At 53.1% G+C, this 26311-nt stretch overlaps 14 protein-coding genes across 14 annotated transcripts; 8 read left to right on the top strand and 6 right to left on the bottom strand.

Annotated features, from left to right (window-relative positions):
* SAICODRAFT_31974 (uncharacterized protein) lies at positions 1–831 on the bottom strand. Its single transcript, XM_019168071.1, has 2 exons — positions 562–831; positions 1–503 (listed from the first exon to the last, which is right to left on the bottom strand). Exons 1-2 carry the CDS (start codon positions 791–793, stop codon positions 16–18), a joined length of 720 nt encoding a protein of 239 aa, XP_019021555.1. The 5' UTR covers positions 794–831; the 3' UTR covers positions 1–15.
* Positions 832–1009: 178 nt separating this feature from the next.
* SAICODRAFT_173247 (ankyrin) lies at positions 1010–2174 on the top strand. Its single transcript, XM_019165784.1, has 6 exons — positions 1010–1041; positions 1096–1270; positions 1322–1432; positions 1492–1522; positions 1572–1800; positions 1853–2174. Exons 2-6 carry the CDS (start codon positions 1218–1220, stop codon positions 1966–1968), a joined length of 540 nt encoding a protein of 179 aa, XP_019021554.1. The 5' UTR covers positions 1010–1041; positions 1096–1217; the 3' UTR covers positions 1969–2174.
* A 547-nt stretch (positions 2175–2721) lies between these two features.
* SAICODRAFT_61806 (Pkinase-domain-containing protein) lies at positions 2722–5342 on the top strand (the record flags this gene model as incomplete). Its single annotated transcript, XM_019169863.1, has 3 exons — positions 2722–2811; positions 2864–3215; positions 3268–5342. The coding sequence occupies 3 exons, from the start codon at positions 2722–2724 to the stop codon at positions 5340–5342; spliced, it is 2517 nt and encodes an 838-aa protein (XP_019021553.1).
* Positions 5343–5807: 465 nt separating this feature from the next.
* Positions 5808–7352, bottom strand: SAICODRAFT_97247 (acetylornithine and succinylornithine aminotransferase). Its single transcript, XM_019172091.1, has one exon. The coding sequence runs from the start codon at positions 7288–7290 to the stop codon at positions 5920–5922; it is 1371 nt and encodes a 456-aa protein (XP_019021552.1). The 5' UTR covers positions 7291–7352; the 3' UTR covers positions 5808–5919.
* Positions 7353–7656: 304 nt separating this feature from the next.
* On the top strand, positions 7657–8558 carry SAICODRAFT_27644 (uncharacterized protein; the record flags this gene model as incomplete). The annotated part of the gene is made up of 2 exons (XM_019167046.1): positions 7657–7899; positions 7953–8558. 2 exons carry the CDS (start codon positions 7657–7659, stop codon positions 8556–8558), a joined length of 849 nt encoding a protein of 282 aa, XP_019021551.1.
* Positions 8559–8843: 285 nt separating this feature from the next.
* On the top strand, positions 8844–11206 carry SAICODRAFT_31971 (DUF1604-domain-containing protein; the record flags this gene model as incomplete). Its single annotated transcript, XM_019168070.1, has 2 exons — positions 8844–9096; positions 9157–11206. Coding segments are annotated over exons 1-2 (1946 nt in total), but the record flags the coding sequence as incomplete, so codon positions are not given.
* Positions 10967–11605, bottom strand: SAICODRAFT_37239 (Prefoldin alpha subunit; the record flags this gene model as incomplete). Its single annotated transcript, XM_019168551.1, has 4 exons — positions 10967–11253; positions 11309–11441; positions 11494–11525; positions 11578–11605. 4 exons carry the CDS (start codon positions 11603–11605, stop codon positions 10967–10969), a joined length of 480 nt encoding a protein of 159 aa, XP_019021549.1.
* An 84-nt stretch (positions 11606–11689) lies between these two features.
* SAICODRAFT_21673 (uncharacterized protein) lies at positions 11690–12627 on the bottom strand. Its single transcript, XM_019166451.1, has 2 exons — positions 12208–12627; positions 11690–12153 (listed from the first exon to the last, which is right to left on the bottom strand). The coding sequence occupies exons 1-2, from the start codon at positions 12593–12595 to the stop codon at positions 11903–11905; spliced, it is 639 nt and encodes a 212-aa protein (XP_019021548.1). The 5' UTR covers positions 12596–12627; the 3' UTR covers positions 11690–11902.
* Positions 12628–13942: 1315 nt separating this feature from the next.
* SAICODRAFT_97236 (putative alkaline dihydroceramidase Ydc1) lies at positions 13943–15191 on the bottom strand. The gene is made up of 3 exons (XM_019172090.1): positions 14960–15191; positions 14375–14905; positions 13943–14323 (listed from the first exon to the last, which is right to left on the bottom strand). Exons 1-3 carry the CDS (start codon positions 15120–15122, stop codon positions 14040–14042), a joined length of 978 nt encoding a protein of 325 aa, XP_019021547.1. The 5' UTR covers positions 15123–15191; the 3' UTR covers positions 13943–14039.
* Positions 15192–19029: 3838 nt separating this feature from the next.
* SAICODRAFT_49560 (high mobility group box) lies at positions 19030–19236 on the top strand (the record flags this gene model as incomplete). Its single annotated transcript, XM_019168971.1, has 1 exon — positions 19030–19236. A coding segment is annotated over one exon (207 nt), but the record flags the coding sequence as incomplete, so codon positions are not given.
* Positions 19237–19332: 96 nt separating this feature from the next.
* Positions 19333–20051, top strand: SAICODRAFT_31967 (uncharacterized protein; the record flags this gene model as incomplete). Its single annotated transcript, XM_019168069.1, has 1 exon — positions 19333–20051. A coding segment is annotated over exon 1 (640 nt), but the record flags the coding sequence as incomplete, so codon positions are not given.
* A 1579-nt stretch (positions 20052–21630) lies between these two features.
* Positions 21631–23542, top strand: SAICODRAFT_31966 (uncharacterized protein). The gene has a single exon (XM_019168068.1). The coding sequence runs from the start codon at positions 21727–21729 to the stop codon at positions 23455–23457; it is 1731 nt and encodes a 576-aa protein (XP_019021544.1). The 5' UTR covers positions 21631–21726; the 3' UTR covers positions 23458–23542.
* On the bottom strand, positions 23533–24875 carry SAICODRAFT_173146 (uncharacterized protein). The gene has a single exon (XM_019165782.1). The coding sequence runs from the start codon at positions 24505–24507 to the stop codon at positions 23608–23610; it is 900 nt and encodes a 299-aa protein (XP_019021543.1). The 5' UTR covers positions 24508–24875; the 3' UTR covers positions 23533–23607.
* SAICODRAFT_37233 (WD40 repeat-like protein) lies at positions 24831–25992 on the top strand (the record flags this gene model as incomplete). Its single annotated transcript, XM_019168550.1, has 2 exons — positions 24831–25283; positions 25348–25992. 2 exons carry the CDS (start codon positions 24831–24833, stop codon positions 25990–25992), a joined length of 1098 nt encoding a protein of 365 aa, XP_019021542.1.
* Positions 25993–26311: the final 319 nt, after the last annotated feature.

Here is a 26311-nt window from a genome sequence, read left to right as displayed (position 1 = left end):
ATGTGCACACTGCATCTACGCAATCTCCCAACCATCCTCGTCCAAAACAGGCTGCTTCTTCTTCTTCCTATCCTCCTCCTTCCGTCTCCTAGCCTGCTCCAAGATTGTTCTATCATACGCCCTCTGCTCCGGGGTCCTCTCAACCTTGACGCCGAGCGCATTGGCGATCATTCTCCTAGCGACCTGATCCGTCTTCTGTGGCCTAACCTCAGGAGTACCGGGTCGGGATCCGGAGGGGGAGGCAGGGGAGGCGGGGGAGGGGGAGCTGGGAACGACAACCTCGCCACTCTCGTCAAGGAAAGCGAAGGGGTTCTTGTGGATGACAGGCTGGGTAGTGGCGATGGTGGGCATGCGCTTAGCGGGGGAGACATAGCGGCGACCGATGGGGGAGTCGACGGGAGGGGGTTGACGGTCGGGGAGGGGCTCGAGGTAGTAGCGGATACCGCCGGTGAGGGGGCGCTCGGACTCGGGAAGAGCACAGTAAGAAGCGAGGGCCTTGGCAGCTAAATCAAAGGGTTAAGCAATGATAGTGAAGAGCGCGGAGGGGGGGGGTAGACGTACCGATCTCCTCGGAATCGAAGATGAGGACGGCGTGAGTGTCGTTCAACCACTTCACTCGGTAAAAAGCGCCGGAAACGTGCGGACCGACAGCGTCGCGGATGTTACGGCTCTTCGTCTCCTTGTCAAACTCGAACAACTCCAAGTTCTTCGAGGTCGTTCCCTCGATCTTGTCAGGGATGGAAGCCTGTGCCAAGGCATCTGCGAGGGAGTCGACTTCTTCCTTCAACGACATCTTTGATCCCTTCGTTGTCCGTTTTTTTTCAGTTTCGGTCCTTCCAAGTTTTTACGGATAGGCTGCAGGGGCACGTGCTCCGTATATATCCTCCCCGCCCCCGGACATTCCCCAGTTGCAATAACAATCTCGGAATCGTAAGAGACAAGATGTCAGCATCAATTCACAAGGCTGCTATCGAGGGTGATCAGCGTGTTGTTGCGTCGTGCTTGGCTGAGGATCCGCTATCGTTGAACGTCAAGGATGAGGTACGTCCTCTTGGTGTTTGCCTTGTTCGACATGTTTGCTCACTGTTGGGATAGGATGGTGCGTCCGAAAAGTTCTGGCCTGTCTATTTCAATCGATCCTGACAGCGTCGTTTGGTGTGATAGGTCGTACTCCGCTTCACTGGGCATGCTCTCACGGCCATGTCGCGGTGGTCGATATGCTTTTGGAGCAGAAGGACGTGGACTTGAACATTGCAGAGGGAGCAGGATGGTATTTTCAACTCACGAGTGTGCATGGGGATACGTCTAACTTCGCAACCAGGACTCCCTTGATGATTGCGGTGTCGGCGGGACAGGATGAGATTGCGAAGAAGCTCCTCCAAAACCCGGAAGTGGATGTGAACATTCAGAGTCATGGTGGACAAACTGCCTTGTGAGTTCTGACTGATCATGGCGGGCCAACATGGGATGTGTTACTCACGGCTTGTTTAGGCATTACGCAGTATCCAAGAAGCGTCTAGACGTACGTCCACCTTTCCATCGTCCAAATCAGTGGCTAACTGCGAACCTAGCTTGTCCCACTCCTCCTCTCACACGAACCTCCTGCAAATGTCAAGACCAAGGACAAGGCCGGACAAACACCTCTCATCCGTGCCGCGGCCATCGGCTCGGTCTTTCTCATCAACCTGCTCTTAGAGCACAAGGCGCCATTGCAGGCCTCAGACAACCATAATATGACTCCGCTGCATCACGCGTGCGCGGAAGGGCATGGCGAGGCTGCGATTGAGCTGTTGAAGAAGGGTGAGTCGACAATCATGCCGACGAAAGAACACAATACTGACAATGACTACAGGCGCATGGCCAGACAGAACGGACAAGGATGGATGCACGCCGTTGGAGAGTTGCGAGGATCCGAAAGTCCGTGACTGGATCAAGAACGAAGCGAAGAAGGAGGGCCTCAAGCTGTAGCTTTCGGGGGGGGAAAAGGGAGACAGATGACACATCATTTCGCACAAGCTTTTCTCACTATCAATAAATATCTGCTATACCCGGTGGTTTTCTGTTGCCGTCGGATTTTCATGTCGGGCCGGTCGATTGACTTCATTCTGCATCGGGGCTGCTTCGCGGTGCCCAGCCTTCTGCGAGTGCTGCAGAACTGACCACCAGCATTCTGGAGGAACGAGTCAACGGACTGTTCGCGTATACCATCCGTCGTGTATATATCATCGGCTTCTCTTCGACTTTATCACTTCCAACTCTTGGGCTACTCACCCCTCCGACTGCTTGCACGGATTTGTCTTACAGTGCAAGACACCTGAGCACACCGCAACTGCACGCCTTGTATCAGAACTCCAAACACGGGATCGACGCCGGGAAATCATGTCAACAGTACCAGGTCCAACAACAACCTCCGCTCCGCCAATTCCGATAGGCGACCTCGTCCTTCCCCGACCACGGTCTCGTTCGCGTCCTCCACCACCACCACCAATCGATACGCACGACATCAATATACCAACGCCGTCGTCAACTGGGAGTGCGCGTATGCCCATGACGGCTCCCTTACCATCACAGTACCACAATGGGCACAGAGGAGCTTTGGCCGGTCCGGCGAATGCACCACCGTCGGTCAGCACAGTCGAAGACTTGGCACCAGCAGCCAGGGTACCGCATGATAACGGGGCAAGCGGGCATCCGGAGCGATTACCGCAGAAAAAGAGGAAGATGTTAGGGGAGTATATTCTTGGAAAGACGATTGGTGCGGGGAGTATGGGAAAAGTCAAGTTGGCGACCCATCAAGCGACGGGCGAGCAGGTATGCTATTCAAACGAATGACCGGGTGACCCGATGATTGACAAGCATACAGGTCGCTATTAAAATCATCCCTCGAGCAACGGAGACAAGACCGAGAACAAACTACTCCTCATCCTCCGGCATGCCCAAACCAGCACCAGCACCCGCTGACGACGCAAAAGAAGTCCGTACAGTCCGCGAGGCAGCAATGATGACCCTCATCCGACATCCCTTCATCTGCGGCATGAAATCCGTTGAAGCAATGTCGAATCACTACTACATGGTTATGGAATATGTCAATGGAGGACAAATGTTGGATTACATCATCAGTCATGGAAAGCTGAAAGAGAAGCAGGCGAGGAAGTTTGCGAGGCAGATTGGGAGTGCGCTGGATTATTTGCATAAGAACTCTATTGTGCATCGAGGTAGCTAACAGATGATAGTCCTTCGAATACACCGGCTAACTTGTGGGGACAGATTTGAAAATCGAAAACATCCTCATTTCGAAGAACGGAAATATCAAGCTCATCGATTTTGGGCTGTCGAACCTCTACTCGCCAAAGTCACACTTGTCAACATTCTGCGGTTCTCTGTATTTCGCGGCGCCCGAGCTCCTGAATGCCAAAGCATACACTGGTCCGGAAGTCGATGTTTGGAGTTTCGGTATCGTGATGTACGTCTTGGTATGCGGCAAAGTCCCCTTTGACGACCAGAGCATGCCAGCACTACACGCCAAGATTAAGCGCGGTATCGTTGATTACCCCAATTACTTGTCTCCAGAATGCAAGCATCTGCTTTCCCGTATGCTGGTGGTGGATCCATTGAAGAGAGCATCGCTTAGTGAGATCGTCAGTCACCCATGGATGTTGAGGGGTTATGACACACCTATGGAGAATTACCTGCCACCGCGGCAGCCGCTTACGACACAGCAGTTGGATCCAGAGGTTATTAAGGGAATGCATGGGTTTGAATTTGGTGCGGAGGATGAGATTGAGCGGAAGTTGGTGGACGTGTTGGAGAGCGAGGATTACAGGAATGCGTTGAAGGCGTACTATCAAGGTGCCATTCCTTCACCATCACTGGAGAAGAAGAAGTTCTCGTTCGGTGGGTTTCAGCGCAAGTCATCAAACCCGTCGTTATCCAGTCCAGCGGGTTCGCCAACGACGGCTGGGTTCCTGAACTTGTTGGATCCGTCCATGCCGGTCCTGGACCCCGTCAACGCGTTTCACCCTCTGATCTCCATTTACTTCCTCGTCCGCGAACGTCAGCAACGGGTTCAGGCACATGAAGAAGACCGGGCAACAGGCATTCTGCAGTCGCTTGCTGCTGAGATGCCCATACCACAGATTCCTATCCCTGCGGAGGCGCATCCCAATGACATGTCCTACGAGATTGCATCCCCTGTCAAGGCTGCAATTGGCAGGTCAGGAAGTACGAGTACTCCGCGTGCTCGAAGCCGTACCCATGGTGAAGAGGAAGTGGTCAATGCTATGCGCAACGTCACATTGCAACCACCACCTGCACCGAATTTCAGGCCGCCGCCAACAACTACGAACCAGACTTTACTACCACCCAAGGAGAAGAGTGGTGGCTTTGGAAGTGGATTGTTGAGGAGATTGAGTACGAAGCGTGGAGATAAGAGTAAGAGCACGCCGCCCAGTCCTATGGTTGGTGTTGGTTATGACCATCAGGCTCCTCTACCTCCCTTGCCAGTCGAGAATATCGCACCGCCGAGGAAGAGCTTGTCTGGAAGGAGGTCGCGAGACTCGGATGCAGCGCGTGCTGTGACCGAAGACGGATTACTTTCGGTTCCTCAGGCAGGCGCTACTGGGGTACACCGATCCACCTCGATGTCTGGTAATGGAAAGGCTGCACCGCCTGCGCCTCTGTCGGCTCGCGGATTGGAGTTCCGTAGTCCACCGAGCCCCTACAGGGAGGCAAGTTTGTCTGCGGTTCCTGAGAATATGACTGCGAACGGACAGGGAGGACTTCGCACCGTCGGTGCAAGTCGTGCGAAGTCTATGGGGCATGCGCAGCGACCCAGTCCTGGTACTTCGCGGTTGTCGCCGAATACCCCTGGAGATGGTGGGTTGTCGAGGTCGCCGAGCAACGGTGACAATTTCAAGCCGGTGTTCTTGAAGGGATTGTTCTCGGTCAACACGACGAGTACGAAATCCCCTCAAGTCATCCGCGCCGATCTCATTCGCGTGCTTGACCGCTTTGATGTCAAGTACCGCGAGATTAAAGGTGGATTCAACTGCTATCATAGTCCTTCAATCGACCTGTCCAGTGTACAGGATACGAACGGAGGCAGGTCTCGACGACGCCTCTCCAATGGCCATAACCGTGGCGGAAGTTCAATGATGTTCGGTTCTGGAAGTGATGATGAAGAGGCCAGAGGTCCCGGCGGTGAGCTCGTCTTGCATTTCGAGGTTTATGTCGTTAAGGTGCCGTTGTTGGGGTTGTACGGCGTGCAGTTCAAGAAGGTTGCTGGTGATTTCCTGCATTACAAGAGCATGGCTGCGAAGATCCTGGGAGAGCTAAAGCTCTAAATTGATGACGATTGGAACAATATTGATCGGGGAAATGTTCATGAAGAGAGGAAAAAAACATCATCCATCGCTACGGTGGTTTTACGTGTATGTCCGGTATGGGCTTGGTCCGGATTCTTTATATCCTAATTTTTCCACGTTTTGCATACCCAATAGCAGCTACTTGTCTGCTTCCATCCAGCATATAATACACATTTTTCTATTGCAATTGCATGCGCATTGCTCGCCGTCCTTTTCTCGTCGCCATCGGCTGGTCGAGTCAGGTCGTTCTATAACTAGATACGTATTGTAGAGAGTTACGTAGTCATATAGTCTCAATAAACCCGTGCCTCCATTTCCATATTTGATATACGGTGAACGACGTTTCTGGTTTCGGAAGCAGCAAGCGACCACTCGGACTTCAGTCCCACGCTGAAAGGTTGAGCCCTTCGGCTTCAGAAGGTCGATCAAGCTCAAAAATAGTATGAGATTCCCGATGGTATATTACATTTCCGTGTAATATGCTACGCCTATACCCGCTTTTCAGCCTCTATAAATGCCTCAGGAACTTTCCGGTCCCAGCTTTCTCTCAAATGATCTACATGTTCTTCGCCATCTCCCCAAGCGCCTCCTCAACAATCTTCAACCCCTCTTCCAACTCCTTCTCCGTAATAACAAGCGGCGGCACAAACCTAACCGTATTGTTCCCCGCCGTAATAATCAACAACCCCCTCTCCCTCGCCAACCCCACGACCGGCGTGGGATCAATAGCGAGCTGCATCCCCATCAATAATCCACGGCCACGGATGTCAGTGATGAGGGTCGGATATTTCTTCTGGTATGATTCGAGTTTGGATTTGAGGATGGTGGACATGGTGCGGACGTTTGATTGGAGGGAGGGGGACGCGAGGCGGGTGAATACGTGGTGGGCGATACGGCACGCGAAGGGGTTTCCGCCGAAAGTGGTACCGTGGTCTCCGATCTTGACTGCGTCAGCGACTTTGTTGTTGACCATGATTGCGCCAATCGGGATTCCATTCGCCAGTGGTTTGGCCATGGTCAAGATGTCTGGATGACAGTCTTTGGGGAGGATAGTGTGAGCCCAGAGGTCACCGGTTCGTCCGAGACCGCATTGAATTTCGTCGTAGATGAGGACGGCGTTGACTTCGTCGCAGCGTTTGCGGAGTGCGGAGAGGAACTCGACCGAACCGGCGAAGATTCCACCTTCACCTTGGACGGGTTCGACGATGACGCCGCAGGTTTTCTCGGTGATGAGGGTGTTGATTTGTTCAACATTGTTGAACTCTCCGACAGAGAATCCCGGGACCATGGGCGCAAAGGGAGCTTGGTACTTCGGGTTGGGAGTCGCGGACAAAGAACCCATGGTCCTGCCATGGAAGGCGTTCTTGAACGACACGATCCCGATCTTGTCTTCTCCGCCCACGATCTTTCCAACTTTACGGGCAAACTTGATAGCACCCTCATTCGCCTCCGATCCACTGTTCGAAAAGAAGACCTTGGCGGCACCATGCATACCCCCCTGCTCCTTCGTGGTCTCAACCAAAGTCTTCGCAAGCTCACCAGCCCACTTGTTATGGTACAGGTTCGAAACATGGATCAACTCGAGCGCCTGCTCATACGCAATCTTCGCAATCTCCTTATCACCATGTCCCAAAGCATTCACAGCAATACCGGCGGTGAAATCAATGTACTTCCTCCCCTCCATATCCCAAACATAGCATCCCTCACCCTTGGTGAAGACAAGGTTGGGGCGGGCGTAGGTTGTCAAAGCATAGGGTTTGTGCTGCTCGATCAGCTTTGCGGATGCGGAGGTGTCGGAGGGATCGGGGTGGGAGACGGCTTTGGTAGCGAGGGTGCGGGTGCCGGTGCGAGGGGCGATCTGGCGGAAGGCTGCTGCGCTGAAGGAGGCACGGGTGATGGCCCTCATGGAGAAGGCTGTGCTCGTCATTTTTGAGAAGGAAGGAGGTACCAGGTATGAGATGTTGCGGATCAGATCTTCTTGTCGCTCTCGCTGATTACTGTACTCGCTCGATTTTGAGTTTGGGACTTGAGTCAGGGGTGCGGAGTTGAATGCGTCGGACGTAAACAACTTGATAACAAGAACAACCAACCAAAAGGCATTCAAGGAGCAAGCTCGTAGAGACTCTCTGCTACACTCGTTCAGCGTACATCGGCAAGTTCTGCAAACATACCTGCCCATACCGCCAGCTCTCACACCTCCGACGTCTCCTCCTCTTACGCGTCGGCACCGTCCTTTGACGACGAATTACCAGCATATACCCCGCCTACCGACCCTCTTCCTACATTCACATTCATGGCTACTTCGTCATCTCCTATCACCCAGGCTTCGGCCACTCAGTACCGTCCCAATGCAATTGAATCTACAATCGGTTCAGGGAACCTGTTCATGGATTTAAGAGGGGTACAGTTCGAGATCAGCAGGGACGAGCTTATGAGTCTGCCGGAAAGTGTACTCTTGTGCCTTTTCCCGAATGGAATGATGCTTGATGCTGCTCTGCATGGAGCAGCTGAGCAAGGCGAGATGGTACATGTTGACGTGAGTACATTCTGACCCTTTCTGGAATCCATGCACTAAACATGCGCATACAGTTCGACCCAGAGTGTCTACGATATATCTTGGACTTCTTTCACGCAACGGCACAGCAACCTGCGGGATCATCCCTCCTTTCCCTACCATCTCTGCAGGGCAAACCGGCTATCATCGTCCTCCGCGAAGACCTTGACTTTTATGTCATCCCACCAACGTCAGCACCTGTTCCTCAGGAAGAGATGTTCGCTCTCAAGCGTGCATGTGCTGCTCATCTCCTTGAGCAAAATTCGATCTTTGCCGGCCTCAAGATGAAGGCAACCTCTCAGGGTGTCAGCGCTGAGCAGCATCTTATCGACATGCTATGCTCCTCTGGATTCGGACAAGACGACGACTGGGGCCACCGTGCGCTCGAACCCAGAAAGGCGTGTATCTCTTCCGTTGCCCTTGCCGACTTGAAGGACCAGAGCGGTGCAGTGGGTGCTACGCCTGGCGGTATCGTGACGAGCACCGCACAGAAACTTTTGCTGTTCTGGAGAAAGCCTGCGAGGAAGTGTTGGTGGGACGGATTGGAGTTGGAAGGAGTTGAGGGAGTGAAATATGGCAGGGTGAAGGTCTGGATCAGGAGAGTGTGGACATTGGAGTTGAGTGTGTTGGGGGTGAAATAAATGACTCGCGGACCAGATGAGGTGTTGAGCCGCAGTACTTGGAGCGGAAATGAAAGATGCGAACGGGGTGGTTGCACACTGTTGTCATTTGTGGGGTTATTTTGCTATATCATGGGACGGTTGTTCGAGGAAAGGTTTATTGGTCGGGCTTATACTTTTCTAGAGTACTAATGTTTACTTGCATTCTTTTTCACACCTTCATTAATACCGTCTGTCAATGATGTCTACGATACAGGGCCAAATTAAGGTTGGCCCCAACTGCAGTCGTCGTACACTTCACGCAGTAAACACTCTACATGCAGTTTCTCCATCCTCATGTACCATCGCAAGCGACCGAGATCACCTGAAGGCGGGTCTGCCAACCCGTATATCCATTTTGGAACCCCATTACCCCCAGATCCTTCGACCAGGGACGACGGCAGTTACGTTCCTGTCTGGCAACAAGAAGCACGAGATGAGCGAGGAAGGAAGAGGTTTCATGGTGCTTTCACGGGAGGCTTTAGTGCCGGATACTTCAATACAGTCGGATCAAAAGAAGGTATGTCTATCCTTATCCAGGTTCTACATTTGGTCTACATTTGCTGATAGAAACAAACAGGATGGTCGCCGAGCACCTTCAAGAGTTCACGGACGGAGAGAGCCAAGACGACGCAACGCGTAGAAGATTTCATGGATGAGGAAGATTTAGCAGATCTACGCGAGGCGCAAGAGGTTTCCACGAAAGAATCGTTCAGCGGGATTGGCACAGAAGCTGAACTTGCTTCGCGAGACTTGTTCGACGACATCTTTGCGCCCAAGACGCAATCCATCGGGACGAAACTGCTGAAGAAAATGGGTTGGCGTGAAGGTACGGGTATTGGGCCGCGAGTAACGAAGGCAAGGGAGGAAGCTGCGGCGGGGAAGACCTTTGCGCCGAAGAACACCACTCTCATCGCGTTCGACAAGAAGGTTGGAACACAAGGCTTAGGATATGCCGCATCGCCTGGTCTTGTCGTGCCGCCTCCACCACCTCCCGTCAGGGAGACTTCGTCGAAACCTGAAAGGCAAAGTGGCTTTGGAGTCGGTGTACTTAATGAGCTGGATGGGGAAGAAGACGAAGACCCATACACTATCATCCCGAAGACGAGATATGATAGGGTGCTTGGTGGTGAAAAGAAGAAGGCTGCAGTACTCAAAGCCAGTGGAGCTGTGAGTGCTGCTGCAAGACATGCGTTCATCCCAAAGAGCAAGAAGGTATCTACTGCCAACGCAACGTCAAGCCGGAGATGCCATGATTCGCTGCCGCCTCTTCCAGGCTTTGTATTGGTCGACACCCCATTGATGAACGAGAAGATGTTCCCACCACCGTCAATGCCAGAAGGATGGGAACCCAAATCAGTCGTACGAACCGCAAATATGCCTGCACTTCCGCTCTCGACAGCGGCTGCTGGGCAACAATTGTCAGCAAGAGATAGAGGAGCATTGCTCGGTGAAGCCCCTCTTCCCGGCAAGAGTGTCTTCGACTTCCTAACGCCTGAAGCCCGTGCACGTCTGGTCAATGTCACAGGCAAGACTGATCTCCCCCAGGCTATGTCAGAAAAACAAGCGTCAGCACTGCTCTGGACGCCTGGAAATGCTGTCGCAAAACCGTCTGTTGATGCCGAAACAGCAATACAGGCACTGAAAGGCAACTTCATGCCATACGCGGAGGATCTGGCAAAGCAGAGCAGGTACAGAGCATGGCTGGAATGGTGCGCGAAAATGCGTCCGGAAATTCCACCGGATTGTGCGTTACGAGAAATCGATGAATTCACTAGGGTCGCGATTGTCTTCAGGCCTATATCAGGTATGATGGCAAAACGCTTTACGTCGTCTACTTCATCTGCGCTATCAGCAGAGACATTGGAGAACATCGAAGTCTTGCGGCAGGGAGGCCCAGTGGAGAAGAAGGTGGACACCGCGGAGGAAGCAGCTAAGGTTGGCATGTACGGAATGATGACACGGAAAGTGGAAGATTGGTACCCCATGCGTCTGTTGTGCAAGCGTTTTGGTGTCAAGGACCCTCACCCAGGCGGTCCAAGCGCGGTTCCGCCTAAACAGGCGCCAGACCTGGTCGACAAGGCTTCTGTGGATCGACTGTTGATGGATATGCCTCGTCAACAACGGGAAGCTGTTGAGGAAAAGCAACGGAAAGACCAAGCACGAAGGCAAGCTGGAGCTGAGGAGAAGCGGAAAGCTGAGGAAGCCAGGGAACTGCCTTCTGACAGGAATAAGGCACTGGAGGCAGAAAGACCCGCCATCGATGTCTTTGCTAGCATCTTCGGAGATGATGACGACGATGACTGATGTAAAGTAACCGCTCTGCAGCTGGTATATTGAGTGTATCATCCTCCTCCCTTGACGATTACTTTTTCCAGTGTTCAGAGCTCTCATGCTTCTGCCTCCTCTTGCTTCAACGCGCTCTGACCCATACGCATCTTCTCACTCATCACCTCCGTAATCGCACGAAGGTTCGCACTCTTCTGCTGTACCACCTTCTCCAACTCCTTCATATTGGTCTCAATGAAGTTACACTTCTCCTGGTAGAACTTGGTGGCATCCGCGCTGGTCTTCTCGACGTAGTATCCTGTGCCAACGTCGACAATGACAGCATCCGGCTCGGTGAGTTTTCCGGGGACGTACAGAGACGATGTCAGTGGTACGAGGATATCTTTGTCTGCAGATCGGAATGTTAGATCAATACCGAAAGGGCCAGGCCGGAATCCGCGTACTCTCATTCTCAGGCTTGATCCCTGCCTGAATCGCGGCGATACAGTCCTGGAACTTCTGGCGCGCTAAACGTAGTTGTGTAAACGAGTTCGTAAGATGTTCCAGCTCCTCATCGAGTTGTTTCTTGACTTCAGACTGTATGGCGTGTTAGCTTCTGCCTGGCAACGACATCGTGTTACACCCATACCAATTGCTGAAGGCCGAGCTGAGAGAGATCAACTGCGGTCGTGTTAGCGAAGCGCTCGACATCACGCTGAAGCTAACCACATACTTGTTTGCGTCTGAGGTTTTGATGCCATTGCGATGTGCGACGAGTGTAAAGTGCCGTACGTGTATCCAGCTCGAGACCTCGTACGTGGGTGCCTGGCCCGACGTAACGTCCTCGGTGAGTCACGTGTTCCATGGGCGAAACTGGAATTTTATTATCTTATATGATGAAACTAATCAGTTCTTGTCTACCACTGTCAGTTTATTGCGTAAGAAGTAGCACGTCCGGTTTCTCTGGCCGCCAACGCAGACATCTGCCTCGAAACCTCTTGAACCTCAGATCTCCTCGCTCAAATTAACGACATTCACCCTTCCTTATTCAAGCAACTTCAGTCCGTTCGTTTCCATTTTCTTTCTCTTTCTTCGCCATCTTCTTCTCTTGCGCGTACTTGTCCCACTTCCTCATCCTCGAACTGATCATTGACGTCAATAGCAGTCGCACCCTCAAACTCATGCACATTATCCGCAGTGAACCATTGATGACCTTCTCCCATAAGATCATCCCCATCTTCCTCATCGTCGTCTCGAGGATCTGGGTGTAGTGACGCGCAGGCCGAAAGAGCCGCAAAGATGGCATCCACTATCATACATCGTTAGCGGCCTGGCAAGATGACTGGAGCTGTAGGGATCGTACAATGAGATGCGTCTTCCGGGACCACTCTGACCTCAACAAAATCCTCCATCTCGTCCTCTCCGCCCGACAATGAGAGCTGCAAATAGATGCAAGGCGCGTCTCCGCGTTGCAGAGCATGCAACGTTATACTTCTGTATGGTACCTCAACTCCCTTAGGCTCTTCTGCGTTCCAAACTAGCAAGTTATGCGAATTCACGTAAACGCCACCCTTCGACTCATTGACGATAGGCAAAGTGCCCGAAGGATCTTCGACGAGGAATGTGCATGGTGCTTCGTGGTGGTGTAGCACAGGAGGTGCGGATTCGATGTCGAAAGTAGCAGGGGTTTCAGCCTGGTGCTCGGCGACAGGAATGAAACTTGGTAGGGATCGAATGATAGTCAGCGGCATCGTCAGAAATTTCGGGGTCCAGTATCGAGGAAGTACTCGGCACGTGTGTGTGTATACTGCTGTGTGCAAAATTCTTGACGTAACTTTCCCATGTGCGCGCGAATCGCAAACTCCATATGACAAAAAACCCTAAAACAACATAGATAAAGGCCTCGGAGGTCGAGTAAGGGTTCAAACTGATCATACCTATCCTTAGCAATCATGTCGTGCCACCGGTTTTGGGCCACAAGGCCTCCCTCAGTCGCTTCATGCTGAAAAGGTGGTTTCAGGTTTAAGAAAGAAACGGACCCTGGAAGCCACTAGGGATGCAGCTCCGGGTTCCATGAGATAAAGGGAGCTTAGATGAACAAGTTCTACGTGTGGTTTCTTTGATTCTAACAGTTTTTGAGGTTTGTGGGTCCAGAGAGTGTTTTCGTTGCTTTCACGCATGTTCATGCAACATCATGCACCTATGCCGAAACCTTTCTTAATGTCACAACTCTATGAGAGACGGTACTACACGCGTTTCGAGGACATCTATCGATTTCTAAGAGTCTGATCTATCAATGTCTCCCCTGAAATCGCCCTTCCAAGCCTTGTCTACGAAGATGGGGGGGTTCATGAAACTATCCTCGCGCAGATAGGCGGTAAAATGCGCCGCGTCAAGAATTTTGCACACAGCATAGAGGCCTACGGTAGACATAGACATAGACGGTGATAGACTCATTCACAATAACCTTCTGATCCTACGTGTACTCACTCTAGCTTCTACAAGGTACAAGAGACTATTCATGAGCAACGTTGTGCAGCTTTGAGATTTGTCCGACGTCGACCATAACCCGGTATCTGAAGCTAAACCATGGGTGTTATCGTGCCACAGCACCATTTGTTCTTCCCACCGCGAAAAAATCAGGAATTCGTCAATCAACGTAACATCGTCTGCAGCTTAGAAGTGTTAGAGAAATGGACGTTCCCGGTAGGGATATGAAGTTACGTAGCAAGCAGTGCGGAATTCTGCGTACCGTGCACGTACACGTTCCCACGGGCAGAAGCGTCATGTTTCAGGATAGTTCAATGTCTAAACCTTACGGAATCGGTTTGATACAGATCCATACTTTCTTCCTTTGACCCACTGATGGAATTATGGAGCCCGGGAGTCGTGCACCTGCCTATCAGTCGCGAGCGGCACACCGCTTATTCAACCGTAACGTTGTAACACTCATCTGCTGAGGATGACCGGTGTATATCGAAGCACCTGCTAGAGCAACACTCACGAATACGTCAGATAACGTGTGGAAGAATGCATACCTCTATTGCCGTTCTACGTATTCCCAAATACTATCAAATACAAGAAGCTTCACGTGATACAATGCCGAACACACGAAACAAGCTGCACATAACCTCCTCGAGTCAAGCTCTATACCATATGCAAAAAGAGAACGTCAGAGACCCATAACCATCCGTCTTAAGCCTTCCTTGTCCTACTCCGTGTTTGCGGAGTCCGTGTCTCCGACTGTGTGGTCCTCGCCTTCGCATGACCGTTTGATACATGGCCATTGGCAATGAAGCCGTTTGCCGTGGATTTGGTTGGCTTTGGCTTGATGCGGTCGACGTGGGGGATGATACCGCCGATACTCCATATACAGGCAAATTGATCTTGGGTGCCGAGGAGGTGAATGCGGAGGTACTCGAGAAAGACGATGTAGTAGTACACACCGAGGCCGGTGAAGATGTGCCACCATCCGTGGACTATTTCATCCATTAGCATTCATCAAATCGAGCCATAGGAGGAATGCATACGCTCAAGCAAGAAACCCCAAGGGATACCAACGACGTGGCGCCAACTCCTCAACGTCGAGCAAGCTTCATTGTCGATGTTCCACAAAAGGAATCCAAAAAGAAAAGAAGAGATTCCAGTAACAACCATTCTCAACAATTCCTTCCGTGACTTGGCTGGCTTGACCTCCTTATACATTTGCCAAATACTACGGCCCAGAACCGCAACTGACAGCGCGGCATATGCAACTTGGTGGAACATTGGGTCGAGGATGATCAGGTAGACGAAAGTAACGATCGCAGCAATTGCGAAGACTCCTAGGCCGATCAAGACACTGACGGTCTTTGAGGTCTCGTATTCGAATACTGACCAGACTTGAATGCATGTACTGTACACCATCGGTAACTCATCGAGGAGCTGGTACTTGTATAATAGCGACGCATGGAACAGAAAGGAGCCCAGACCGACGAGCATGAAACCCAGTGCCGTGATGATCATTCGTGTTTCATGACCTTGCTTGATGGTGTTCACAATCAGGAAAAGAGCGAGGACCACTGCGCACCACCATCAGCAAACTCCTACGAACACAGGACTAAAAGAGCGCATACTAAACCCAAGATTTGTAGTGGTATTGATAAACTCCGCAATAAACGACGAAATCACATAATTCTCCTCACACCAATCAATGGTCGCGCTCGGCGGGCCCCACCACCCCTCCCTCTCCGCCGTACCATACGCCCAGTTAACGCAAGGCCATGGAGAGCTATACATCTTTGATTCGGACTCAATCGGTTCTCTCCTTGTCGACGTTTGAGGTGTCTATTTTCTGGTGTGGTGTCCATTCGCGCCTCTTGAGCACGCACGATGAGATCACGGCCCATCGTCGCCAGACTTGCCGTGCTTGGCGGGCCTGCTGTAGAGCCGCCATTGCCGAGTCTGAGATAAACTTTAATAAGAAACGCATTTTCTCACGCTCTTGTTAACTAAAAGGAGTCTCCACTGCAGCTGTGAGGAGTACGTCAAGCTGAGATGTTCATCAGGGTCATACGAATGCTTCTACATCCTCCTCCGTCGCTTATTAAAGGCCAGGAATGGGTACCAAGCCTCACTTCCTTTCGTCAGGGGCCCGTGTTATCCAGAGTACCAGGGCGACCGTGCATCGTACCGGAGCTGGTACATAATACGGAACCGCTTGACGTGGAAAATGCGGAGATGCATGAATCGCTAATTCGAAGTCTAATTACCTCGACCAACATGCACATGAGGGTCCTGAGAAGTGTGATAAGCTCCAACCTTTGCGAGGACCTGAACACAAATGTCGAACCGGCCACAATGACTGAAGGTAACGGACCGAGTCACTGTTCACATCCTCTTGCGCCCAACTTTGCGGTTGTATGCTACCACTCACGCGATGCCGAAGCCGTCGCTCGGCCATATTTGCTCACGTCGAGGATGGACCAGCAATTGGTCTGCCGTCTCGCAAACCCATCAACATATAGGGTACTCTCAATTCGGCCAAGGCTGCGCATATTCCCACACATGTCACGCGTGTCCAATCATTTGGACGCGACTCTCGGGCCTCCTCACAGCTTGATCAATAGAGTGGTCAATATCGGGAATTAAAGAAGGGCCTTGCGCCGATTGAAACAGAACGCAAAGTCAAACCTTCTTCTTCATCTGACCTCATCTCTCACAGCTTTCACACGCGAGCTGTCAGTTGCAAATCATTGATGTCGTCAAGCACTCGAAGAGCTGTGAACTCAAAAACGAACTCCTGCAGTCAATCACGGCAGGCCAAACCAGCCTTCAGCCTAAACCGCCCTCAACCGCCGGAAGGCAGCTTCCGTCTTCCACCTTCCAGCCTTCAGCCTTGATCTTCAAGCCCCAGCCTCACCTTCCACTTCGTATCACCGATATCTCAAGCCAGATCCAATACCTTCTCATCCCAACGGGTCAATTACTTCCCCGAACTCCTGCACCGTGAATCATGCATCCTTACGTTCCGCAGGAGGCTGTCGTGATGATGACGATGTTACACACGGCCAAACCCGAGGGACTTCGATGATCTTCCATCAGAGCAAATGAGGAGGTCAACGCGTGGACCTGTAGGTAAACGCACGCATGGGCAGATCCTCGCGGTCACAAAAAGTAGATCCTCGCTGACTGTTTGCCGGACGTAACTTTCCCCGGTTACCGGGTGTTATGTAAGTGGGTGCTGCTCGGAAGGATCGACCCGCGGCAGCTGGAGCGCGCGAATTCCCCGTGGCGCCGTTAGCATGTGCAAGCGTTGTTCGAGGATCATACGATGCGCAACAGTCACCAGAAAAGAGAAGGACCTCGACTCCTTCTCAGCAGATGTTGTGATGTCGACAAATCCACAAAAATATTCGAACGCAGGCATTCTTTTCATCCCACGAGCCGATAATGTCCCGAGGGTCTTCTGTAGCTAGAGGAGAAAAGCTCGGTAGATATCCGACCGACGTACGCTTGCATAATCCTGCGAATTGAGTCATCTGCACCCGTCGCCGATCGCCAAGAATCTCGATGTTCCCGAAATCGGGCAATGCGTGCGTGGCATAACGTAACCCGTCAATGATGCTCGTTGCCCTTTTATCCGGGCGACCATCACCCTCACACGTGGCAGCTTCTGATCCTCGTTGTGAACCGGTGGAGGTGGGTGATCTTCCCTAGCGGGGACAGGGGGTGAGGTGATGGTGGTTCAATTTTCGGCGCGCACGCTTCCTTCCTACATCCAGCGGTGCATCAGACACAGCGGAGAATTCTGAATGCAGGCCTTGTCTTACTAGGAGGACAGCACCCACGCACTCGGTAAATGACAACGGCGATCTGAAAAGGCCAGTTGCGGACTTGAAGAGACGGACTTTGGTCTCGTTCCCGGAAGCCTGTCACCTCCATCCATCTGTCAATTGAGGGGGGTTGAGCACGGGCGCTGTCACATGTCATGGCCGGGCACGTGTGCGCAATTTCGACAAACAAGATCAAGCGAGGTTGGTGTTACATGTTTCTCCCACTTCCTTTGTTTGCCATAGCACAACCGTAGGGTAGAAGCTCCTCCCGCTGTGCGGTTGTCACTTGCTCGCGCCACATTATGCTGCTAGCTGTCCTCGGTGCAAAGCTACATCAACCTAATCGACCCACACTGATTTATCCACGCGGTCAGCTGCGGGAGGATCTTCTGCCCGGGTTTCACCCAACAATCCGTAACAAGTGTTTGATAATCCTCCTATGAGACTGCCGGAGAATTTTTCGGAAATGGGGGTAGGAGAAGGTGGAGGGGAAGTACTGAGTAAGGCGCGCAGAAAGAGCTCGAGCAGCGTAGATAGGCTCCGTCGGTTAGACAATGTCACACAAGCGCCACGAAACGGGAGGGATCGTCCCAAATCGGAGAACGGCCAGGCGCCTGGCGTATTTGCTAGCGGCACCGGCGGGAAGAAGCTTGGGCTCAATCTGTGTGCCACTTCGGGTCTCGTGTGTGCACCCGTAGCGCCGACCCTGCTGCCGCTCGCGATCGATAGGGTGGTCCATACAGCTGCTGTATTCTAGCTGATGGCTGGGTAGATATATCAAGGCAATAACTCGCATCCTGGCTCGCAATTGTAAACCCCGTGTCCCCGACAAGCTCTCTATATTCAGCGTTCGCGCACTCCGCCGGATCAATACACCTTTTGGTGATACACGAAACCCGCAAGCTTACCTTCTCTATTGCGAAACACCAGCCCGTGCGTGCGTCAGACATCTCCGGCCACCATTCGAAATACCCGGCAGAGGCATCCTTGTCGACAGGGGTCCAACGCAATATCGCGAATCGACCGACTGAACGAACAAAGCTCATCTTCCCAAAGAACGGTCCGCGCACGAATCAAGCAGTCCACGAAGAAACAATCAGCAAGTGATCAATTGGATCTGATCACCGTATTTATTATCCGAACCTTAATCGATGCTCAAGAGCCAAATGCCTACTCCGCCGCCACTGATGAGCACGATGCCCATGCAGGTTCCCTACGGTCACGGCCAACACCAACAGAACCGCCGGCCGGTACAGACCTTCCACAACCCTAACATGACGTTCATGGGTTCTCCTCAACAACAATACATGCACCACCACCAGCAGCAGCAGCAACAACAGCCGCGGATCTACGGTGCTTCCTCCAACGGATCACCTCTCCTTGTCCAAGGCAACAACACCCTTGATCTCCCCTTCTCCCTCAAGATCGAGCCTCCAACTCCTGGCTTCCCTCAACAACGAAGCTTCGAAATGGATCAGGGCCAGATGCATCCTCCGGATATGTCAATGAGTCAGAGCTGGTCCTCTCAACCAGAGATGTTTTCCCAGGATTACTATGGGATGTCGCCCGTCAACACCGCGACGTTCAACAGCCGCGCGAGCTCCGTCGGATCGATCGCGATGTCGAGAACAGCCTCGCTTCCGCTTGATCCCAGCTCCGCGCCGACCTCCTTTTACAACCCGCAACCGGCGTCGTATACTACTCCTCCACCTCAATTCGAGGAAGTGTTCCAATCGACACCACATTTCCAGAGCGTGTTCTCGTCGCCCTGTACCCCAGGTGGACGCGTCTACTCCGTCTCCCCCTCCCCCTCCCCAAGCCGCAAGAAGTCGCACAAGGCCCTTGCCGACCAAGAACGCTTAACCCCCAAGCGACCCCTAAACGCCTTCATGCTCTACCGCCGCGACAAACAGCATGCAGTCCCTTCCAAAAATCACCAATCCATCTCCCGCATCATCGGTCAACTCTGGCGTAATGAGACCGCTGCCACCAAAAAGTTCTACACTGACTTGGCGAAGCGGGCGAAAGAGGAGCATGAGCAGATGTACCCCGGGTACAAGTTTGCGCCTAAGAAGAAGAAGGATAAGGTTGTTCGTCGGAAGGTGGCGAAGACTGAGAGTGATGACATGCGTGAGCGAGAGATTGTCGCTGAGCTCTTGACTAAACAGGGCGGCGATGCTGATCCTGAGACTGCTATCTCCATGGCACTCACTGGTGACCTGGGCTCTTTCTCCAAAGCGCACCAGCCTCAGCTTTTGGGCTCTTCCGCTCATCAGCAGTTGTGGACTCTGACTGAGGACAAGAACCCGATGTCACCACCGATGGGTCTTGCGTCTGCTGGCTTGGAATCTGCTGCCCCTATGGGTATTTCTCAAGGAACTAGCCTCAAGAACCGTCGCTTGCAGGTTCTCGCCCCTCCTGTACTCGCCCCGCCTCAGACCTATGCTCCTACTTCCGCTCCCACGCCTGCTTCTACCTCGGCGCCGGTGGTTGACTTGACGATTGACCACTTCCAGGCCTACCGCGAGGGTTCAAGAAGTAGCCCATTCAGTCCTGAGGGTCTCGATATCGATCTGATGGCCTCGCCAGGAAGCTATGCACGCCTGGGTGACGGTCTCTCAAGCACGCTGTCCACGCCGTTCGACGAGACCCCTCTGAACGACGGCTCAATGCCAGACTATTTCGGAGGATACAACCTCGGCGCAACCTCCGGAGAGGGCAGCTCAGCTGGCTTCGGCTGGGACGGAGAAGCTAGTGCTGCCCTCGACGCCTTCTCAGAAGAGCACGGTCTCTTTGAGAACGACAGCGTAAAGACGGAGGACAACGGACTCTATGAATTGATGTAACGGGGTATCGAGCTACAGCAAGGGTGCTTACAGTCACGAGCATACTGGAATGGTTTGGGGACAATGCCTAGGATCAGGAGTTTTTGTGATTTTCCCAATACCGTCTCGGGGACCGTGTATGAGTATATACGGTACCTGGGTTTTACAATCTTAGCTGCATAAGGCCAGGGCACACGGGACCGAGCCGGACAAGCATTCCGTAATTGTTTTATCTTGAAGTTTAGTTTTCCTTTCCTATCATTCACGTCCCTTTCCTATCGTTTTTGGACATTCATGGCCTCGGGTGTGATTGCGGTTAAATCAGCCGGGCCAAATGCATTGCCGGGCAAAGTCGCGCTTCTCCTACGAGCGACGTGACCCGGAGAGATTCATCCCAAAAACACCAACACAATCAGCACCGTTCATTGCTCTGGGCTTAACCCCATCGCTGAAGCTCGATCTCATCTGGTTCAACACCGAGATCGCATGGATCAATCACAGCTGCCGACAACACCCCAGATCCGCTACAACCCCGCCGCTCCTCCTTCGGCTAACCTGCCGAGCATACCGACGGCAAATCAGCAACGCGCTCAACAAACAGATATCTCCCCGGGAGGAGGAGGGTCTCAGCAGTTCGGTTCTGCGGACGAGCGTGACGATGATGATGACGAGGCTACCGCCGAGTGGGGGTTAACGAAGGCTGGCAAGAGGCGGCAGCGCTTGCCTCTTGCGTGTCAGGCCTGTCGGAAGCGCAAGATCAGGTGTAGTGGTGACAAGGGTGGATGCGTTCAATGCGCAAAGCACAACCGACAATGTATCTACGATCCTTTAACGCACTCCCGTGGACGTCCCTCGGGACGGCGCGATGGATTGGATTCGCCGGCGGGAGAAGGTTACAACATGTTTGCGCAAGGAACGCCGCCGAACGTGCCCATGCCGATTCCGACGATGGGCGCGCCTGTTCTGAATCGACAGGCAATGGCGACTCAATCGATGATGTTGCCGCCGCCAAATGTAGTACCGCCATCCGCTTTTACGCCGCAGGACTGGATGGATCTCGAATACCTCGGTGCATCGAAGCTTTATCCGCCGCCGAGGAAAGATATACTATTGCATCTGATTTTGTTATACTTCTCGCGGCTCTATAACCAAACGTATGGATTTCTACACAGACCTACTTTCATGAAGAAGGTGGAGGAAGGACGCGTACCGCCGGCTCTGCTCTACGCACTGTGTGCCGTCGCAGCTAGGTTCTCGGATCATCCAGAAATCGCGAAGCCAGAAATTCTACCGTATGAAAGAGGTGAGGTGTTTGCTATACGCGCACGTGAAATGGCCTTAGCAGATTTCGACAAGAGCAGTATCTGCAACGTACAGGCCATGGTCACGCTGGCACTGCACGACTTCGGTGCAAGAAAAGGAAGCAAGGCATGGATATTTGCAGGTATGGCTATGCGCGTGGCCCACGCTCTGCGTCTCAACCGCGAGCACGACGACTGGCCTATGGGTAACGCACCATCCGGTGGACCGGGATGGATCGAGCGTGAAGTTCGTCGGAAGACATACTGGAGTTGTTTCATCATCGATCGTTTGAATTCGGCTGGTATGGAAAGACCGCATCAACTACAAGAGGTGGACTCAAGAGTCCAGTTACCGGCGGATGAGCGAAGTTTCACCTTTGGCACGGCGGTTCTCACGGAACCATTGGATCGTCGAACGAGTGGAATACCCCTGACACAAGATATGAAGTCGAACCTGGGCGCAACCGCTTACATGATTCGGATCGTCGCGTTCTGGGGTAGGGTAACGACATATGTCAACTCCAGCACCACTCCGAGCTTGTGGTCGAACGTCGCAAACAAGAAGCGCATCGCGCCCTGGTTACCGCAATCAGAGTTCTCGACGTTGGTGGCGGATTTGAAGGGTTGGCATGATGACCTGCCGGCATGGTTGAAGTATACCCCGGAGAACCTGGCTGCGCACGTCAGTATTAATGCTGCGCCGCCGTATGTCTTCATGCATATCGCGTATCATACCGTTTTGTGTACATTGCACCGTTTCTCTGTACCGAGCAATAGCTCACCTGGTGCAAAGGGCGGGCCGAGCGCTGCCTTGGGAACGGGCCCTGCGGTCGCTGCTGGCGAAGAAGCACCTCCGGCTGATTTTGTCGCGTCAAGTGTCGCGGCTTGCTTCTACCACGCAAGACAGATCTCCTTGATCATGACGGACCTGCGCGCTCGTGCGGATGAGTGTCAAATTACGGCACCTTTCGTCGGATTCGCTATCTTTACTGCATCTCTCTTCCACCTCCATAAGGCTTATGCATCTTCACCCGGGACAAGCGCTGAAGCGGTTGAAGAAGCAAAACGCTTCCTTGCACTTGGAGTCGAGGTACTAGATCAGCTTCGGAAATGGTGGGGTCCTTTGGAAGGATTGTTCTTGGCATTGAGCAATCTTGTCAAAGCTCAGACTGCGGGTCCAAGCCCGATGGTGGGAATGCAAGGGTTCGCACCCTCAGTACCTCCTCGGAGTGCTGCTGGACTTGACCTTACGGGTACATCTGCTAGAAACACGCCGGTGTTGCCTGTTGCCTCTAGCAACTCCACTCTGGGCGTCGTTGGGCTGTCCAAGGCCCCAACCCCACAACCTGGTGGAGCACAACAGCAATGGGATCCCACCTCCATGATCCAGATGGCGAGCAACCTGGAAGGTTTCGGATACAGGGAAGGATCCCCTTCAAACGACTTCTCCTTCCTCGACATGATGTTCGCCGAGGGCGCGAATGGTTCCAATTTCGCATCTATGCCCGGGAGTCCAAGGATGGGTGGTCCATTCTCGGCAAACCCCACGAGACCAGGAAGTCCTCGCACTCAACAACAACCAACGATGCAGAACTCGTTCAATATGCCATTCCCTGGTGCCATCGCGGACCCGATGCGAGCGAGTCCGGGTGCTTCGGTAGCCGCTGTTGCTCCAGCAAGTGGTGCGAAGCCGTCGTATACACGTTATGAGTCAACACCGGCCGCTACTCCCGTCCCAGCTGCCGGTAACGGTTCTGCGGAGACCGTTCCGCGCTCCGTGGATGGATTCCTACAACCGCCCTCGCCTCGTCCCACACAAGCAAAGGCATTCACTTGTGCCGGCACCGGCACTGGCACCGCACCCCATTCGCCCGTCCTGACAACAGATGGACTCCAACACCCAACGCCTTCCCATCCGGATGTTCAGACTGGCCCTGGGTTGGCGGACGAGACCTTGGGTAAAGACGCGGATGCCGCAGATCTGTTGGTGTACTTCCAAAAGCAATGTAGTGGAGCAGCAAGTTCTGGTGCAACGCCTGTACCGGCAGCCGTGGAACACGGGGACGCAGTCGCAGCCGGAACGAAGAGGACAGCGGATGGTCAGCCAAAGGCCTCAGACGGTGGGGCGAGCAGAGCGGATATCTCACATTTGCTCGATGCTGGACGGCAGTGAACAGGAGAAGGAGTACGAAAAATGTGTGTACGATTGGCGTTATTGGGTTTTGCTTTTTGCGATGAATTATGGCGTTTGCCTTGGGAATTCTATTCCCGATATAATGATACTGTTTTAGGATTACCTAGGAATACAACTGTGGTCTCTACTCTACAACGTGATTGCTTCCCCTCCTAGTGAATCAACTGTTGGTGCAGTGGTACCGGTTCCTTTGGGTGTCTTTGGCGGCCGTGGCGGTTCAGGCTCGTCGACCACTACGACGTGCAAGCGCTGCGCAAACGCTTTCTCCACCTCCCTCGCAAAATACCTGATCCCCCAAAACTCGCACCGTTGGTGTCCCACAGCCACGACACCCATACCCCTTTTCTGTGCGTCCTCTAACCCAGCCGCTCGTGTTGCTCCCGTAAGACATATCACACCGCTCAACGGCAGTGACTCCGGAATCAACGCTGCGACCCGATCCAGTATCTCTGGCGTGAATGCGTTCAGACTGACGAGTGTATGCACGTGTCGTTCAACGTCCTCCCCCATCCATACAGTCTCGTATCCACCGAATGCTTCAGCGAGCTCCATCGCGTATTCGCTCATCTTCCTCGGCCGCTCCAATCGCCCCACTAGCCCAATCGCCCGCTCCGGATCCCCTTTATGTCCCGTAAGACATACCCGCCCCTCATCCCATACCCCATGTGCATCCGCAAAAGCATTGTTCCACCCCGTCGTATACAACGCATCAAACACGGTATGACTCTGCAGCACTAACGTACCCCGCGGAACACGTCGCCTATGAAGCTGCCATGGTCTGTGGAGGAAAAGGACGCTTGATTGTCGTGGGTCTTCGGTTAGGGCGGTGTAGACGCCTGGTGTTGGTGTGAGTGAGATGATGATGCGGGACACGCGGAGGCGGGTGGGGTCGTATGGGCGTTGTTGGGGGAGACGGGAGAAGAAAGGTGTGTGGAAGATTAGGTCTTGTTCGTGGGGGAGAAGGCGGTGGAAGAGGGTGAGGATGTCTGCGTGGGTTACTGCTGCCGAAGCTTGGGATGTTGCTGACATGGCGAGATGACAAGAACTGGAGGTGTTTGGGTGTGAGGGTGGACCTCCCAAGTCGCTACTGGATGATACGCACCACGTGGGAAGTCGATGATGTCAAGACTCGAAAAGCAGACTTTCAGATTTACGGATGTTTTGATTGCCTTGACACCCCGTTTCAATGCGCATACATCCCACTCGACTCAGTCGCACGCTTCAAGGGACGTCTTGGAGGTTGGGTGCCGCGGGCCAGGCAAGTGAGTCTCCCCCCTGCAGCCGCGACGCTCCGCGAGAACCCGCTCCTCGAGAAGCCGTACATCGCAAAATCAACTGATCAATTGCTCATCATGGTCCCTCTACCCTCCGCTGGCACCCCGTTCGAATCCGCCGCCGCTGCCAAAGCCGAACTCTCTACATTCAAAGCCACCACCTTCACCAGACTCCACACTGACACAGTCACCTCCCTCGCCTGGAACTCCACCGGTACTCGCCTGGCTTCCGGCTCCCGAGACTGCACGATCCGCATCTGGAATCCCGAACGCTCTGATCCGAGAAATACGCCTGATTTGAAGCTGCCACGGGGGAAGGCGGGGGTTGTGCGCAAGATCGTGTGGGATCCTGTACAGAGGAAGGGTGAGGCGGAGAGATTGGCTACTCTGAATAGTGACGCATCAGTGCGGATATGGGATACAAAAACGAAAACGGTCGTGGCGGAGGTGCGGTGTAAGACGTCGCACGACCCTGTTCTTATCGGTCTCGCATGGTCTGCAGATGGGAAGTTCATTTGTGCTGTATCGCGGGTACGCCCCCATCCCCCAATTTACCATTCTTCCTATGGACCGAAACTGACTGATGTCATAATAGGACGACTACATCACCCTCATCGATGCTCAAACATTCACAGTCTTAACCTCCACCCGCGGTCCCTACGGCGCCTCATACGCCTCCTTCCACCCCACACACCCCCTCCTCGCCGTCACAGCAGTCCAAGCAACCCAACTCCACCCCTACGGAAAACTCTCCTTCTACACCTACCTCCCATCCTCCTCCTCCTCCGACCCCTCTACAATAGTGCTAAATGAAGCAATCCAACTAAACGCACACGTAGGCTCCTGCTCCCCTCCGCACTTCTCACCCTCGCCACCCCATAACCTCCTCCTCGGCGGCGCAGACTCTCTTATTTCGTTATACTCGACGCACGAGTTTTACCCCATCCGGACATTCGACTACAACAAGGGAACGGGGTTGGCCGGGGGTGTGAAGGAGACGGGGTGGACGTGGTGTGGGGGTTTCGTGACGAGGTTGGGTGATGATGGGGTTGTCTGGGTTGGAGATTGTGAGACGGGGGAGGAGGTGTGGTCGAGTACGAGTACGAGTGGCGGGGGGCAGCTGGGGTTGAAGTTGACGGGGAGTGAGACTTTGGCGTGGAGTCCGAGGGGGTATGTGTTGGCGCTTACGGTGGAGGGGGGGAAGACGATTGCGTTGTTGGGGCTGGCTGATGCAAAATGAGGATGGCATGTACTGGGTCATTCTTGTCCTACAAGATCTTGAATCGTCAGCTCAAGGAAAGAAGGCGACGATCATGAAGAGGATTCTTGTCGGCATATTCATGCCAGCTAAGAGACTATTCCTGGATCTTACGATACATGTATCAAAATAGAATTCAGAGCCTCTACGGAACACTTCCCAAATCCCGCAGTCACGTGGCACGTATCATCGTTACACCTATCCACATAAGGCACACATATATAACACTCTCCACCCACACACCTCCAATGATCCACTTCCCAGCCCACAAAACATCTCAATCACGATGCTACATCACTAA

This window comes from Saitoella complicata (genome assembly GCF_001661265.1).
Source record: "Saitoella complicata NRRL Y-17804 unplaced genomic scaffold SAICOscaffold_26, whole genome shotgun sequence".
In the NCBI taxonomy this organism is placed as follows: domain Eukaryota; kingdom Fungi; phylum Ascomycota; class Saitoellomycetes; order Saitoellales; family Saitoellaceae; genus Saitoella; species Saitoella complicata.
This window is presented reverse-complemented; position numbering and strand designations above follow the sequence as displayed.

What these genes read in the sequence shown, in the direction of transcription:
- SAICODRAFT_21673 (XM_019166451.1), bottom strand. Translation starts at nt 12,595, where the DNA reads ATGCCGCTGACTATCATTCGATCCCTACCAAGTTTCATTCCTGTCGCC. An exon ending in CCCGGAAGACGCATCTCATT is followed by an intron (nt 12,154 to 12,207) that starts GTACGATCCCTA and finishes GATGTATGATAG; the next exon opens with TGGATGCCATCTTTGCGGCT.
- SAICODRAFT_97247 (XM_019172091.1), bottom strand. Translation starts at nt 7,290, where the DNA reads ATGACGAGCACAGCCTTCTCCATGAGGGCCATCACCCGTGCCTCCTTC.
- SAICODRAFT_97236 (XM_019172090.1), bottom strand. Translation starts at nt 15,122, where the DNA reads ATGTATAGCTCTCCATGGCCTTGCGTTAACTGGGCGTATGGTACGGCG. An exon ending in CACTACAAATCTTGGGTTTA is followed by an intron (nt 14,906 to 14,959) that starts GTATGCGCTCTT and finishes GGTGGTGCGCAG; the next exon opens with TGGTCCTCGCTCTTTTCCTG. An exon ending in TTGGGGTTTCTTGCTTGAGC is followed by an intron (nt 14,324 to 14,374) that starts GTATGCATTCCT and finishes TGGATGAAATAG; the next exon opens with TCCACGGATGGTGGCACATC.
- SAICODRAFT_31966 (XM_019168068.1), top strand. Translation starts at nt 21,727, where the DNA reads ATGAAGTCGAACCTGGGCGCAACCGCTTACATGATTCGGATCGTCGCG.
- SAICODRAFT_173247 (XM_019165784.1), top strand. Translation starts at nt 1,218, where the DNA reads ATGCTTTTGGAGCAGAAGGACGTGGACTTGAACATTGCAGAGGGAGCA. An exon ending in TATCCAAGAAGCGTCTAGAC is followed by an intron (nt 1,523 to 1,571) that starts GTACGTCCACCT and finishes CTGCGAACCTAG; the next exon opens with CTTGTCCCACTCCTCCTCTC. An exon ending in GATTGAGCTGTTGAAGAAGG is followed by an intron (nt 1,801 to 1,852) that starts GTGAGTCGACAA and finishes CAATGACTACAG; the next exon opens with GCGCATGGCCAGACAGAACG.
- SAICODRAFT_173146 (XM_019165782.1), bottom strand. Translation starts at nt 24,507, where the DNA reads ATGTCAGCAACATCCCAAGCTTCGGCAGCAGTAACCCACGCAGACATC.
- SAICODRAFT_31974 (XM_019168071.1), bottom strand. Translation starts at nt 793, where the DNA reads ATGTCGTTGAAGGAAGAAGTCGACTCCCTCGCAGATGCCTTGGCACAG. An exon ending in CTTCGATTCCGAGGAGATCG is followed by an intron (nt 504 to 561) that starts GTACGTCTACCC and finishes CCTTTGATTTAG; the next exon opens with CTGCCAAGGCCCTCGCTTCT.